Source organism: Schistocerca serialis, chromosome 11 (genome assembly GCF_023864345.2).
Source record: "Schistocerca serialis cubense isolate TAMUIC-IGC-003099 chromosome 11, iqSchSeri2.2, whole genome shotgun sequence".
Classification (NCBI taxonomy): domain Eukaryota; kingdom Metazoa; phylum Arthropoda; class Insecta; order Orthoptera; family Acrididae; genus Schistocerca; species Schistocerca serialis.
The window spans coordinates 195,348,400-195,364,622 of record NC_064648.1 but is presented as its reverse complement, the minus strand read 5'-3'; the positions used below and the strand labels follow the sequence as shown (position 1 = coordinate 195,364,622).

The window sequence follows — 16,223 nt, the reverse complement described above, 5'->3', positions numbered from 1 at the left end:
TATAAGAACATTCTCAGGTAAAGTGGGCACTAGGATATCTATTTACTGGCTCCAAGTTTTATTAAATCACTTTCTGGGGGTCACGGAGTAAATAGAGAGCCAGTGTTGAGAACGGCAAAAGACAGCAATAACAACATTCCAAAAGCCAGAACTGATTCAACACGCAAGCGTTTATACAGCAATAGATTAATTACTTTTTACAAACTTATACATCCGCCGCCCCACAGTGTAACATGTGGATCCCAAGTGAGGGGTGCGTGTGACATCACGATATAACTGCCAATGTTGTTGTTGTGGTCTTCAGTCCAGAGACGGGTTTGATGCAGCTCTCCGTGCTACCCTATCCTGTGCAAGCTTCTTCATCTTCCAGTACCTACTGCAGCCTACATCCTTCTGAATCCGTTTAGTGTATTCATCTCTTGGTCTCCCTCTACGATTTTTGTCCTCCACACTGCCCTCCAATACTAAATTGGTGATCCCTTGATGCCTCAGAACATGTCCTACCAACTGATCCCTTCTTCTAGTCAAGTTGTGCCACAAACTCCTCTTCTCCCCAATTCTGTTCAGTACCTCCTCATTAGTTATGTGATCCACCCATTTAATCTTGAGCATTCTTCTGTAGCACCACATTTTGAAAACTTCTATTCTCTTCTTGTCTAGACTACTTATCATCCACATTTCACTTCCATACATTTCTACACCCCATACAAATACTTTCAGAAACGACTTCCTGACACAAATCTATACTCAATGTTAACAAATTTCTCTCCTTCAGAAATGCTTTTCTTGCCATTGCCAGTCTACATTTTATATCCTCTCTACTTTGACCATTGTGAGTTATTTTGCTCCCCAAATAGCAAAACTCATTTACTACTTTAAGCGTCTCATTTCTTAATATAATTCCCTCAGCATCGCCCAATTTAATTCGACTACATTCCATTATCCTCATTTTGCTTTTGTTGATTTCATCTTATATCATCCTTTCGAGACACTGTCCATTCCGTTTAGCTGCTCTTCCAGGTCCTTTGCTGTCTCTGACAGAGTTACAATGTCATCGGCAAACGTCAAAGTTTTTGTTTCTCCTCCATGGATTTTAATACCTACTCCAAATTTTTCTTTTGCTTCCTTTACTGCTTGCTCAATATACAGATTGAATAACATTGGGGATAGGCTACAACCCTGTCACAGTCCCTTCCCAGCCACTGCTTCCCTTTCATGCCCCTTGAGTCTTATAACTGCCATCTGGTTTCTGTACAAATTGTAAATAGTCTTTCTCTCCCTGTATTTTACTGCTGCCACCTTCAGAATTTGAAAGAGAGTATTCCAATCAACTTCGTCAAACACAGGCTTGCCTTTCCTTAATCTATTCTCTAAGACAAGTCATAGGGTCAGTATAGCCTCACGTGTTACAACATTTCTACTGTCAATACGGAATTTTAATTGAACGCTACTCTTTCCGTTTATTAAAATACCCCATACAGTGTGCATTTTTTCAAACTTCCAGCCTTTTATTCTCAGGTGATGCTTCATTCCACTATTATGAGCCATATTTGATTGTTTTCTGTATATTCTTTGCTGATTTTATGTTAATCTCGTTTTATGAGACATTGAATTTCATTAATAGTTGCTTGTAAGTGGAAGGTGCACAGTGTTTCAATAGCTTTTCAATAAATTATTAGGAACAGTAAAAATGTATTGAAGTACTCATATATGCAGAAATGTTAAGAATAATCAAGAAGTTAGTATTGATTAGAATGAAAGCAGTTGCTGACGTGTGTGAATATTACCAGACTATCAGTTTAGTAAGTCATGGTTGTAAAATACTAAAACAAATTCTTTACAGAAGAATGGAAGAACTGGTAGAAGCTGACCTGGTGGAAAGTTTGTATAGATTCTGGAGAAATGCAGCAAAATATGAGGCAATAGTGATCCTACAACTTATCTTAGAAGATACATTAAGGAAAGGCAACCCTACATTTACAGTATTTGTGGACTTAGGAAAGCTTTTGACAGCCGTGCCTGGAATGCTCTCCTTAAATCCTGAAGGTAGTAGGGGTAAAATACAGGGAGCAAGAGGCTATTTACACCATGTGGAAGTTATAACAGTTGAGGGAACAGAGGAAAGAAGTCATTGAGTGAGTGAGGCAGGGTTGTAGGCCTATCACTAATGTTATTCAATCAGTACATTGAGCAAGAAGAAAAGGAAACCTAAGAAATATTTGGAGTAGGAATGGAGAAGAAATAAAACTTCTGAGGTCTGTCAATGACAGTGTAATTCCCTCAGAGGCAGCGAAGGCCTTGGAAGTGCAGTTGAAAATTATGGACAGTGTCTTGAGAGGAGGATATAAGATAAACATCAACTAAAGCAAAACAAGGATAATTGGATATAGTTTAATTAAACCAAGTTATGCTATGGGAATTAAATTAGGAAATGACACACTTGAAACAGTAGACGAGTTTTGTTATTTGGGCAGCAAAATAACTTAGGATGACTGGAGTAGAGAGGACATAAAATTTAGACTGGCAATGGCAAGTAAAGCGTTTCTGAAGAAGATAAATTATGTAAAAATTGAGTATCAATTTAAGCTTTAGGAAGTCATTTCTGAAGCTATTTTTATCAGTGTATGTTCGGAAGATAAGAGTTCACACATGAAGAGACTAGAAGCCTCTGAAATGGGGTGCTATAAAAGAATGTTGTAAATTTAATGCCTAGGTTGTGTAACTAATGAGGAGGTACTAAATACAGTTGAGGGGCACAGCCTGACTAGAAGAAGGAATCGGTTGATAGGAGACATTCTGAGATACCAGGTGATCACCAATTCTGTACTGGAGGGAAGTGGGGGTGGGAGGGAAGGGGGCTGTAAAAATCATACAGGGAGACCAAGACATGAACAGAGTAAGCAGATTCAGTAGGATGTACGTTGCAGTAGTTACTCAGAGATAGAGAGTCTTGCACAGGCTAGAGTAGCATGGAGAGCTGCATCAAACCAGTCTCTGGACTGAAGGCCACAACAACAGCAATAAAAATTAATAATAATAAATAACGAAATATATATTCACATTTTGTGCATATCCAGGTGTGCAATGGGAACATGTTGTGATAAACACTGGAACCAATCCTTATATCGTTCAGTGTAATAGCATCGGTGCTCTTTTTACACACTCGTGATCTACAGCCTTAACTAAGACAGGTAGTGCAAAGCTGATCTTCACTAATTTTCTCTTTTAGTTCCAGGTGAGAACATAGGAAGGCAGGTTGTGGTGTTGATACTGCATTATCTGTGGCTAACATTATCCCAGGCTGAAGTTATCGCTGAATTGTTACTCGATATTTTATTAAAAAGATTTATGAATATAAGTCCTATATGCTATGGAAGGTAGAAAGTGTACGAGATGTGGCAGTAGCTGCTCCATGCCTGCTCTGGTGACTTTTGGCACCCACTGTCCACAACCTCCTCACTGCCCCACTACTACTGCAGGCCGACACCACCGTGGACAGTGAAGCTCTTGACACTGTGCTTCCAGGTGATCAGCTGAGTTGTGAAATGCACGTTCCTGTATGATATTTCAACAACGGACACAGTCGTCACCTTTGGGAGCTGCTAGCTGGGTCACTATGCATACTTGCTGCCTGGCCTACAACTGGACCGAAACACTGTCTACGTCGCACAGTTATTCGTAGCTGAGACTGATTCCTAGTGCCAGTTACACACTGTGATCCTCTTTTGTTTTTCAGAGACCGCACTGATATTCCGTGAAATGCAAATGCCTTCAGTGTTTACCACCCCTTGTGAGCAAGGTGCCCAGCCTTATTTAAACTGATATCTCCATCCCAGTTTACTACACTTTATGGACTTCTTTGTATTACTAGAATCCTTAATTACAGCATCCCAGAAACTTTGTGTTTACACGAGGACACTGGCCTTACAGCATTTCATCTCAAGATTATATCAGACGCAGTGCTCAGTGACAGCTGATTTGCTGAGCTGTTTTAGTTGGGTGTGTCAGTGAACTGTCCTCAACTGTTCTACTAGTCTGCCCCATGTAAGATATGCTACATACACTTGACCTCCTGAGAAGCAAATCATCTCTAACATTGCTAGCCACATTGCTTATCTTTGTTGACGTGACTGAAATACTGTGGATGCCATTTTCCATACAGGCCTACTGATTTCAGGAGACATTGGTAATAACGGCACAGTACAATCAGCCTACACCTGTGTAGTTCTGGAGTGCAGTGGATAGTGATACAGCTGCAACTAATGTATAACGTAATATACTTTTTGTTATTATAATATTTTGTAACACTAGCAAAGTGTATTTCCTTAGTTTGAATGTATTGATTTATTTTGATGTTTTGGGACCCATGTTTTTTCCTACATCACATTCAATTATTTTCCTTTATTTCTGAACGCCTATGCCTTTGTATTTTGAGTTTCCAGGATGAAATATTGATGACCATATGTGAAAAATTATGTTCCCACTTATCAATTATCAGCAGAGAATTTTGGTCTTAACAATATTTAAAACTGTTAAAACCCCATTTTAAATTTATTGCATCTAACACTAATTGATTATTCAAGCTTAAAAAAACTTCAATTACTATTTGATTAAAGTATTATACACATTCCATTTGTGAACAAATACCGATATGAGTGATACTCTACAATCCATCTTGTATCTTTGGTTTATGTTTCTCTAGCTGGAGGTAGTTGGCAGTGAGCTGTGGAGAAAGGAACCCGTTTTGTAACTGTGTCGATGATCAGACATGTGAAACTGCAACTTCTCTCCACTGCACCCATGTGAAACACATTGTTCACGGGTGAACAAATCTGAAAAACTGATTTTTTTTTTTTTTTTTTTTTTACACCTGATTAGATAATTCTGAGAACATGACAGAAATGCATTGTTGACTATTTTACTGGATGAATGAATTGTGCTAGTATCCTGAGACCAAGAAGGAGAAGGATATATTGTTCTGAAACGTTTTCAAGATCCAAACACCCTTTTGGTAAAATCATACCCCACTTTTTTTTCCAGACAGCAAGCAAGAACAACAAGTACAACAATGTACTTAAGATGAGTGTTATTCTTAACTATTTATTGTTTGCTATGTTAATGAAATATTTCTAGCACCTGAGCCCTGCAATTTCTTTTAGTCAACTCTACATATCGTGTCCACAGACAGACGTGTGACTTTTTATTGCAACAGTTATTCAAACATATTTTAATCATACAGCAGGACACGGTGGCTTTAGAACACCCACTACATACCGGCTAGCAAAATATCTGGAACACCAAGAGAATGTGTATTTCAGGCAAAATCGTGTCATCTCTGTAAAACAAACATGTGAAGCAGTGCAGCAGGAGCTAGGAGTCAAACTCGGCTATAAATAGTGGTGTGATACAAATTTTAACATCATTCTTTACAAAAAGATATCTCCAAGTCAAAAACAAAGTCATATTCTATGAGAACATGGAAACATGTCTTTCAGCACCCATGTAAGGAACTATAATATGGGAATTTCCATCCATTACTCAACAAAATAGACCAATTAGTACAAAGTAAGTCATTAGGTGGAATCTTTGGGAATCTCTGTGCACCCCCCCTCCCTTCCAAATTGGGGCATCTTTACTTGCTCACTGTGCACTCAGAACTGTAAAGAGGGATGTGACGCGATCGACAGGTGTACTAGAGACACTGTCCTACACATCTGTGCAAAACTTCATCAGGCTTCCACCGTGGTTTCCTTTTCTGCAACTGATTGGACCTTACTTTCCGAATAGCCCTCGTATGACTTTCTTAAAAAAAAAAAAGAGGAAAATCTAGGGTGGAATGTAATAACATTATGAAAAAGATAATTGCAGTCTCTGGCTACTGAGACCTGACTTGGTTTGTGGCCTCATAAGACAGGGACTGCTGTCATGTATGCATGAGCCCCATTTGCGTACGTGTGTGTGTGTGTGTGTGTGTGTGTGTGGGCGCGCGCAACCAATGAGGGCTTGTTGGCCAAAAACTCATTTTCTGGTGCCTGTCTGCAACTCAGTATCTCTGCTATATGGTAAGTAGCAACTATCCTTTTCACAATACTGTTACTAAGAAATGACATTTATGAAGAAGAATCTAGACCCCAAAACAGGTTCTACGTGACATTAAAAATTACATATCAATAAGCAAAGTTTTTCCTCTGTAGCATGGAACCCGTGAGGTGTGGAACTAACAACTTATGACCCAAACCTTCCCCCAAAGGGATCAAAAGAATGTGTGCCTTCAAGCTTATAAACTAAATATTTTACTGTCATGCAAGTGATAGCAAAGGTGATATAATGTGTGAAAAAAAGGAAAAAAATTGAATTTTTTGAGAGTCCAGGCAGCAGGTACACTTAATAATACATCTCACGTCAACTGAAGAAGATGACTGGGTCAGTCGTTGAAGTATCGTGTGGAATAATGGAACGGACAACTCAGCTAAGCACCCAAAAAGTACAGTGTTAATTTATGACGCTGCGGAAATGTGAGAGGAGATGCTGCGGCCGACCTGGAGTCCTGGGTGGGTGGCGGCGGTGTGGCCGTAATGTTGAAGTCGCAGCCGTCCCTCCTGGTGGGCAGCCTTACTGCGTCTGGCCGGGGGACGCCGAAGCCGACCCACATGGAGAAGGCGAGCCCCGTGGCCAGGCCTATTATGGCTCTCTGCAACACCGTCACGTAGCAGTAGGCGTTCAGTGGGAAGAGGGGCTGAAAAATAGTCAAAAGAGTCTGCAGGGATCTGAGAAAAGTTCACGTCACTCTTTCAGTTGACGGTGAGGAGAAAGAACTGAAGGATGAGAAAGCCTCGTGGGCATCTGTCAATATTTATGCAATCTGGGCAAGACTAATACTGCCATTTCTGATACCAAAGTATTTGGGAAATTCGTGTTGATTGTTAAGAAAAGTAACGAGGAAAAATGTCACCGATTACTACCCTTAAAAGTGAAGCAACAGGAAACGAACTTAACCATCCAGTGGGTTCACCGTTTTTCGTAACACAAGCCGGCACACGGTATACTTTGTACACTTGTAAACAGCAGTGGTCTTTATGATACCGAGGTTAAGACGTGTGAGCAAATTCGTTGTTCAATCTTAGTTTGATTACATAACCATAAAATAAACTTACATACCCTTGCTAAAGCATTGCTTAACTAAACAATAATGAAATAAACTTTCATTACGTCGCTTCGTTGCCACGGATAGGTGTTACTTCTTGGTAATGACCCACGGTATACAGCTGCATCGGACCCCAACCAACCAATTATTTGATTACTAATTAACTCATAGGGGACAGCTTCATTAGGGGGTTTTGCTGCTAGCTCACCATCTGTGTCACTTTCGTGCATGGCCCATGAATTTTTTTTGTTACCTAACTCACTGTTTATTTTATTTTACTGCTAATCACTTGGACATATGTCAATCACCAATCTAGCTGAAACAAAAACGAAGGAATTGGTATAGCCTCACAACTGTGAAACAACAATGGAACAGTGCAAAACAGTGTCATTTGTGTTGGTGGACTTTTTACTGATTGCTGCCACTTAATGATGTCGGCAAAGATATGGACATTCTATAGTTCACAAAGCTGACCATCAATTGAACTGTGTGTTAATAAATGTGAAGAGAAACGAACACATTATTCCACAGTGTTGGGATATCATTTAATAACAGTGTACCACATCCAACTATCAAGCAGCAGAAGCTGCAGATGTTTATGCACAAGTTCAGTAAGCTAAAACTGTTATATGACCTATACTGAGCTGTTATAATTCTCGCAATGTCTGTCTCAGTTTCATGGGTGGCTGCCATCAGGTCAGTACATTGACCTTAACACTGGAACAGCAGTCTTGCATTGCTAAAACTGGTGTCTCATGTGTCAATTCCTTTACAGATACCAAGCGAGCTGGTGCACTGGTTAGCATGCTGGACTCCTACCTGGGAGGGCCATAGTTCAAATCTGTGTCTGGTCATCCACGTTTAGGTTTTCCATGATTTCTCAAAATCAATCCAGCCAAACTCCAGGATGATGCCTTTGGAAGGGCATGGCCAATTTTTTTTCCAAATCCTTGAACATCCTGAGCTTCTGCTCCGTCTCTATTGATCTCAATGTCGACTGGATTAAATACTAATTTTTCCTTCCTTACTTTCTTCCCTTCACACATGTATTGCATATTCTCAGGACCCTCCCAAGTCCTGGTTTTTCAGAACTTTTGCTACAACTGGTTTCGAGATTTCATTTTATAATCATTCTTAGTATTATCTTGAGACAGGTGATACGAAAGCCTACAGAAGCTATCACCCATTTTTTAACTGAGTGCTATCAGGTTCCCTCCTTTTATAATACGTTTTATCTTTCATTTATTCACACTTAAGGATCTATCAGAGTACTGCCCATCCTAATTGACAATTATTTTATAGACAGATCTAAAGCAAAAGGGCTAATCATTGCAGTTGGCACTGTGGCACTATTAGTTTCTTTCTCAGGGAACAGAGATGGATAGATTGGGGAATGTTAGAAGGAGGGGTAGCTCACCTGGACACCAAAATGAAAAGGAGCCACTGATTGTGACAATGAGGGCAGAGAGGATGAAGGAGGGAAAGGGAAACTTTTCTGAAAAAGAGAAATACCTTAATTTCTAACACATATTTAAGTAAGTCTTTTCTGGAAGAATCTGTTTGGAATGTATCATTATATGAAAGTAAGACAAAAACAATAAACACTACAGACAAAAAGAAAATAGAACGTTTTCAAAATGGGTGCTACAGAAGAATGCCAAGAGATATGTGGGTAGTTCGGATAATTACGGAAGAGGTACCAAATCAAATTGGAGAGAAAATAATTGTGGCACACCTAAACAAAAAAAGGAGATCAGATGAGTGGTACACATCTGGAGGCATCAAAGAATCATCAGTTTGGTAACGGACAGGAAGTGTGGGGGACAGAAATTGCAGAGTGAGACCGAGGCTTGGTGACCAAAACAGAAAATTTGACAAAAGATTTGACACTTTAGACGAGAAAAATGACAATTTAAAACGTGACATTGGGAAATTTGACACTAAATTCGATGAACTGACACGGGACATAAAACAAAATTTTGAAAAACAATCTAGACAAATTGTCGACTTGACAGAAACCACCAGTAGTCTTGAAAGGAAATTTACTGACTTACCAGACAAGGTTACGAGACAAGAAAAGGTATTTGTGGAATTCAGTGACGAGACAAAAACTGACTTACAACGATGTAATGAGAAATTGTTAACAGTAGTTTTTGAACAACAGAAAACCAGTACCCAAGTTGACGAATTACGACAGTCACACAATTCCGTAAAAACAAACCAAGAACACTTAGACCTGACGATAACAGACCTTTCAGACAGATTAAATGATGTAACATTGGAGCAGAAATCCTTACAGGAAAAGTTAGAAAAACTTGAAGACAGAGCAGATGTAGCATCTTTAAAGAATGACACAACTCTAGCAGAGAAACTTGTACATGAATGCAAATTATGTGATGATTATTTAGATGAGAAGTTTGAGACAATGACACAGATCATTTTAGATAAGACAAAGGAACAAGTAAAGGGAGAAACAGATAATATTCAGAAAGAGGTACGTAAACTTAAAGAAAATGTAATACCGAGATTGTCAGTGATACCAAAACGCATAACAGGCAACCAAAACACAAATGAGAATCCGAATAATGCTAGACCCAGCATACAGCCGAAAATAGAATTACCAATGAGTGATACAAATCCCAATGAACCATTTTCAATGCTACCACAAGATCAAAATTGCTATCAGACATCACCACATACTATGCACAGTTTGACACAAAATGCAGCACCCATAATACCATCGGGAGTAGCTGATGAAACATTAGTACGACATGGATACTTTCAGACATTTTCATGTGATGAGAAAGACAAAGTGCATCCGACTGTTTTCATCCACTCTTTTGATGGTATTTTCCTGAGACATTGGTTAGAAGCCGATAAAATTCGATATGTTACAAATTTGTTACGTGGAAGAGCAGCTAAGTGGGGAGCAGCAATGAAAAGACGATGTTTAACATTTGAACAGTTTGAACAAGCATTTCTTGAGGAATTCTGGTCGATCACAGAACAGCAAAGTTTAAAACGAGAAGTATACAATCCAGAAATTTACAACCGGAAGAAAGAGACTTTACGTCAATACTTTGAACGCTACCTAGACAAAACATTATATTGGACAAAACCAGCAGATTTACCAGACGTAATTAGAACACTTAAAAGCCACTTACCATTTCCTTACCGTGATAAATTAATAGGAGTGTCCGAGGACAACATAAAGAATTTTTTCAGTTATGTTGATGAGATAGATGATGTTTACAGAGATGAGATCAGGAATTTCAATCAATAGTATCCGATCCATCCAAGCAATTCGCGTACGCACAACAGAAATGACAGAGGCTATTGAAATCTGCCTCAGACACCACAACAAAACACCCAAAGAAACAATTCGCACTACACTGGGACAAATCCATTCAATATTAGGAGAAACAACTCGCAGCAGTGGCAAGGAAACAGTAATTATTACTATAATGGTTATCCGAACAGTAATTACAATCAGAACAATAACAGTTATATTCAAAATAACAACAACAGAGGAAGGAACCGAAATCATAGAGATCAAAGAAGAGAGGATAACAGGTACCATCCAGGATATTTTCAGAGAAACGACATCCAAACATGTATTGCAGGAATAACAGTAATGACAATTCCAGTTACAGTCAAAGACGAAATAATGTATGGGGAAATCACAATGGACCACCGGCACGACACATGCAATACAGCAACCCTCAATTCCTACCTAACGGAACTCCCAATGCGACGCGAGTTAATTTCAACAACCAAACAGCTGATACTTGGGTGACGCGCGACAGAAATGTAAATATTATTGAGTTGGGCAATGAACCTAACCCGCAGCAACAACCGAATTTACCGGAAAACGAACGACGACCGAGCTAAGCGCTTGAGTTACGGTCGATAGGGAGCAGAGCGCAACGGAACCGACGATTTGTTTTCTCCGATATGATGACAGTAACAAATAGAAAAAGAATTATATCAGGATGTAGATTTTAATAGTACCAGTAAAACAAAGAAGATTATTCAGGCTATAACACGAGTTATGATTGGTAGTGATGAAGTGGAAGTAATGTCAGATACAGGAGCAGCAGCAAGTGTCATTTCAATGTCCTTATATAATGAACTCAAACAAATAATGAACATACAAACATTGCCAGTACAGAATTGTCACATTATAAGTGCCACCGGGAACAAATCAAAGAATGTGAAATTTCAAGCGCTAATTAACTTCACATTTTCAAATATACCACTCAATTACAGTTTTCTGGTAGTAGACAAATTAGTTATGCATTGCATATTAGGAATTGACTTTTTGAATGAATATCAAGCAATCACAGATTTAGGAAAAGGGAAATGTCATTTAACCGTAAACCAACAACAACTGACAATAGAGTTAACACAGGGTAAAAACTTAAACAGTAAACAGAGTAAGTTTGAACAGTTACATTTGGTGTATCCACCAGCAACAAACATATGTGATTTAACTTTTAATGAAGCTGTAGCTCAGGGAATTAAACCTAATGATTTATATGAAAAATGCACAGAATCTGAATATCTGACAAAGGAACAACAACTTTAATTACTTGAAGTTTTGCAGCAATTTGCTGAGGTATTTGTGGAGAAACCTATACTTATGAGATGGATGTTAAACCACACAAAACATACTGTAGAACATATTATAATATTCCTTGGTCAAAGAAACCCACAGTTTTGAAAGAGATTGAAAAAATGCAAGCTTGGGGTATCATTGTAATGTCAATTTCACCATATTGCAGTCCGATCCTAGCAGTTAATAAAGAGGATGGTAGTGTAAGGTTAGAGCTGGACGCACAAGATATTAACAAAGTTATAATCCCAATCAACACACGACCTATAAATCTGGAAGAACAACTTTTAAAATTTCATAATGTACAGTATTTAACCAATATCGACCTCCGCTCATCGTTTTGGCAGGTGAACCTCCATAAAAACAGTCGTAAATACACTGCATTTCTATGTGAGGGACGTAGTTACCAATTTTGTGTTCTACCCTTTGGTCTACAAGTGAGTGCTGGAGTATTTATTGAAGCCTTAGATGCTGTTCTTGGACCACAATTGTTATCGCAAATCACAGTTTATGTTGACAACATTGTCATTGCCACCACTACTTGGGAAGAACATGTTAATCTTTTGAAGCAACTTCTGACTAAATTTTCTGACGCAGTTGTCACTATCAATATATCAAAGACGAAATTAGGGAGGAGAGAAATCAAATTCCTTGGTCACATCATATCAACGGAAGGAATTTATCCAGACTCAAGAAAAATTGATGCAATAAAGAATTTTCCATCCCCACAGAATCGTAAACAACTCAAAGCCTTTCTTGGTCTATCTTCATTCTTTAGGAAATTTGTACCCTACCACCTTCTTAACAGTCCACATCTATCTTTACTCAAAAGAAATAATATTTGGAAATGGACAGAGTTCTGTCAGACAGATTTTGAAGCGATTAAGAATGCTTTAGTTAATGCACCGTTGTTATGTCATCCTGACCTGAGGTCAGACTTTTGCCTAGTAACAGATGCAAGTTCCTATGGGCTCAGAGCATTTTTATTCCAAATTCATGTAAAAATTGAACAAACAGTCATCAAACCTACAAGTTTTGCTAGCCGTACGCTCACTGAATGCGAAAAGTCATATTCAGTGACCGAGCGCGAAACACTTGCCATAGTATGGGCATTTTGAAAGTTTCGCTACTTTCTATGGGGAAAACGTACTAAGCTTTATACTGATCATCAAGGAGAATCCAACATTATAGCCAATGCTCTATCTCGTTTGCCACAAGGCCTACAAGAATTTTCAGATGTGACAGAACAAACATCAGATTTCAAAATTTTACTCATGTATGACAGTACATTTGCACCTTACTACAAATGCAGGAACTTAGCCATATTGCAGGACAATGATCCCAGGTGGATCCAGATAAAGAATAAATTACGTGCAGGAACACACCCACATCTTGAAAAATATTACACATTACACAAAGAAGTATTATTTCACCGACGAAACCCTGAATCACAGCATTGGTGTGTTTGCTTACCTGAAGCTCATGTCGACGATTTTATTTTATTTACACACAGAACTTGGGGACACTATGGTGTAACCAAATGTACAGATAAGATTATACAATACTGCTATTTTCCAAACTTAAGGTGAAGAGTATTGTGTAATATTAGGAAATGCATAATATGTCAGAAAGCCAAATATTCTAATCGCACAAGCATGAATGAATTGCACCCAATCATACCTAAGAGGCCATTACAGCTAATTTCTTTAGATATTGTAGGACCCTATCCACAAGCACGTGGAGGAATGAAATACATCCCTGCTGTGTTAGATGTTTCCACAAAGTATTTAAAATTATATGCTTTACGTTCAGTTCTACCACTGCTATTACCAGACGTCTATTAACAGATTATTTTGTAAGAATAGGAAAACCTGAAGTTATGATCACGGATAATGCAGCATATTTTATTTATGTCTGCTTGTGTCTGTATATGTGTGTGTGTGTGTGTGTGTGTGTGTGTGTGTGTGTGTGTGCGAGTGTATACCCGTCCCTTTTTGCCCCTAAGGTAAGTCTTTCCGCTCCCGGGACTGGAATGACTCCTTACCCTCTCCCTTAAAACCCACATCCTTTCGTCTTTCCCTCTTTCCTGATAAGGCAACAGTTTGTTGTGAAAGCTTGAATTTTGTGTGTATGTTTGTGTTCGTTTGTGTGTCTGTCGACCTGCCAGCACTTTCATTTGGTAAGTCACATCATCTTTGTTTTTAGGTATATTTTCCTTCGTGGAATGTTTCCTTCTATTATAAACATATATATATATATATATATATATATATATATATATATGAGGAATACGTATGTTATTTCGTGAAGAATGAATAATGGATAGGTGAGAATGTTATGAGTAATTGAGAATATGTTGAGAGGAGAGAAAAGAGATTTGAACGCTATATCACATGTACTCATGGAATACAGAATGAAAGTAGTGGAAAGAATATTATTTATTGAAAGATTGGTATGCCTGAGATAAGAACTTATGTGATGTCTTATATATTCTTATAACTAAAGGTGAAAGTATAGATTTATGTGGAAAGAATTGTTTACAGCGGCCACTGTTGGAAATATACCAGAAGACTTAAATCTGTAACACTTAAACACTAAACTAATGGGAACTTGTAGTGAAATTATTGGAGTTATGTAGGCTTGACACTTCAGATTGGAAGAATTATTTAAGAGAACATATTTAGCAGTCATCTAATGACATAATTAAAGCTCATCTACTGTACTGAACTAATGCACCATTAAACAGAAAGGAGAATAAGGAGAAAACAAAACATCAGTCCTCTGTTGCGGCTCATACTCTCATCCCTCCATTAGAAAAATTTATACATGTTGATGAAATATTTGACATTATATAATTCATGATTATCTGACAGTATGGAGAGACATACACACATATTTATTTATGAATAGAATTTTACAGGTACCACAAGGTAAATACAGAATGGATATACAGCATGGAACGTAGCACCAATTATCCAAGAAGATTTATTTATTTACTAAGTAAAACATTTATTTATATTGCTTGATACTCATGAAAGGAAGGAGATGAAGTACACAAAAATTGTAAGAACATGATTGACATACACTTACCATACGGATGTACATACTTTTAGGATCCTAAGATATTTAGAGGGGCACCGCTCTTAGAAACGGTAGCCTAATAGAGGGGTACCACTCTTAGAAACAGCAATAGTGGGGACACCACACTTAGATACGGTATTATGTACAGGAACTTTTACACTATAGCCTAATAAGTTAACATGTACTTTATTTATCATATTTTATTTTGTGTAGGCCACTGTAGGAGATGACTTTACTAGTATTTATGAAGTAGTTAGCAACCATCCCATGAACCTATCCTCCTACAGAGGGCTGTCTTGAAGCTTGAAACATGTGTAAATTTTATTCCAGGAGGCAAGATGAATTTTAAGTTGAATATTCTAGCGAGTTGCCACAATTATCTTCAAATGTTGCTAGTGTAACGCAAAAAAAAGGAATGAAAGGAAAAAGAATGAGCTAACAAATAAAATAAATAAAATGTATATTTCAATCTGAATGTAATGTAATTCACAAGTCAGCACAATGATATTGAATGTAACGTAAAAATTTACTATATTTATTATTTAATTCTGTATATGTACTATATGACAACAATGTAACTATCTCATGTAATGATTAATTTAAATATTTGTATATTTATGTACTTACTATATCAAGAAATGTATTTTAAGGAGATGTTAATGAACTGTAAAGGACTTGTGCATGTAGCACATGATTCATGTAAATAGAACTGAAAATGCAAAGAAGAAACTAACGTGATGGAACACTGGTCAAGAAATATTTACGTAGTACCAATATGTCTTGAAGTGTATGTTGTAGTGGAAGCCGGCAGGTCTTCAGGTTGGTGTAAAAGACAAGCTCATTACCTGTCGTAGGCAGTGAGGTGTTTCCTGTGCCCTCATTGACCATTTATACCCCGGTAGACGCCACCAAAATTCGACTGCTGGAGATCACAAATTCGTGTTGACACATTGCACAAACTTTGGATTTTCTTCAAGTCACACGCAATTGATCCAGGCACTACACACACACTCAGAATCCGATACTACGTTTAAAGAGATTGGAGCAATATTAAAGAAACATTTATTGTTCGAATTAATTCCATTGTAAACACGAATCATGTGAACTGAATTCAAACGCTGTGCTAAGCAATGATAATACGCTGCAATTCAAAGACATTAATGTTACGACTCCTAAAGAAGATACACACCAAAAAGACTGTATATAAAGACTGATATGCAAAGAGCATTGTGCTCAGAAATATTTTTTGTAATATGTAAATTTCTTATTTTCTCATATATATATATGTATCTATGTAAATTTTCTATACTGCCACGCTCGCTTGCGGAGCGTGTCAGTAGAGGAGGCATTGTAATGGTACTTTGACTACCGCGCCTCCGCCAA

The 16,223-nt window shown here is 38.0% G+C and overlaps 2 protein-coding genes across 2 annotated transcripts in view; both read right to left on the bottom strand.

Moving 5' to 3' along the window:
- Positions 1–10,944, bottom strand: part of LOC126426755 (putative sodium-dependent multivitamin transporter) — a 450,643-nt gene extending 439,699 nt beyond the window's left edge. The window contains exon 1 of the mRNA XM_050088744.1: positions 10,878–10,944. The gene's annotated coding sequence lies outside the window, so the exon portion shown is untranslated. The remainder of the gene's footprint in view (positions 1–10,877) is intronic.
- LOC126426649 (putative sodium-dependent multivitamin transporter) overlaps positions 1–15,967 on the bottom strand; it is a 504,370-nt gene extending 488,403 nt beyond the window's left edge. Inside the window, exons 1-2 of the mRNA XM_050088535.1 lie at positions 15,686–15,967; positions 6,540–6,691 (exon numbers count right to left, since the gene is read on the bottom strand). Of these exons, the coding sequence (XP_049944492.1) occupies positions 6,540–6,691; positions 15,686–15,721 (188 nt within the window). The 5' untranslated portion in view covers positions 15,722–15,967. The remainder of the gene's footprint in view (positions 1–6,539; positions 6,692–15,685) is intronic.
- Positions 15,968–16,223: the final 256 nt, after the last annotated feature.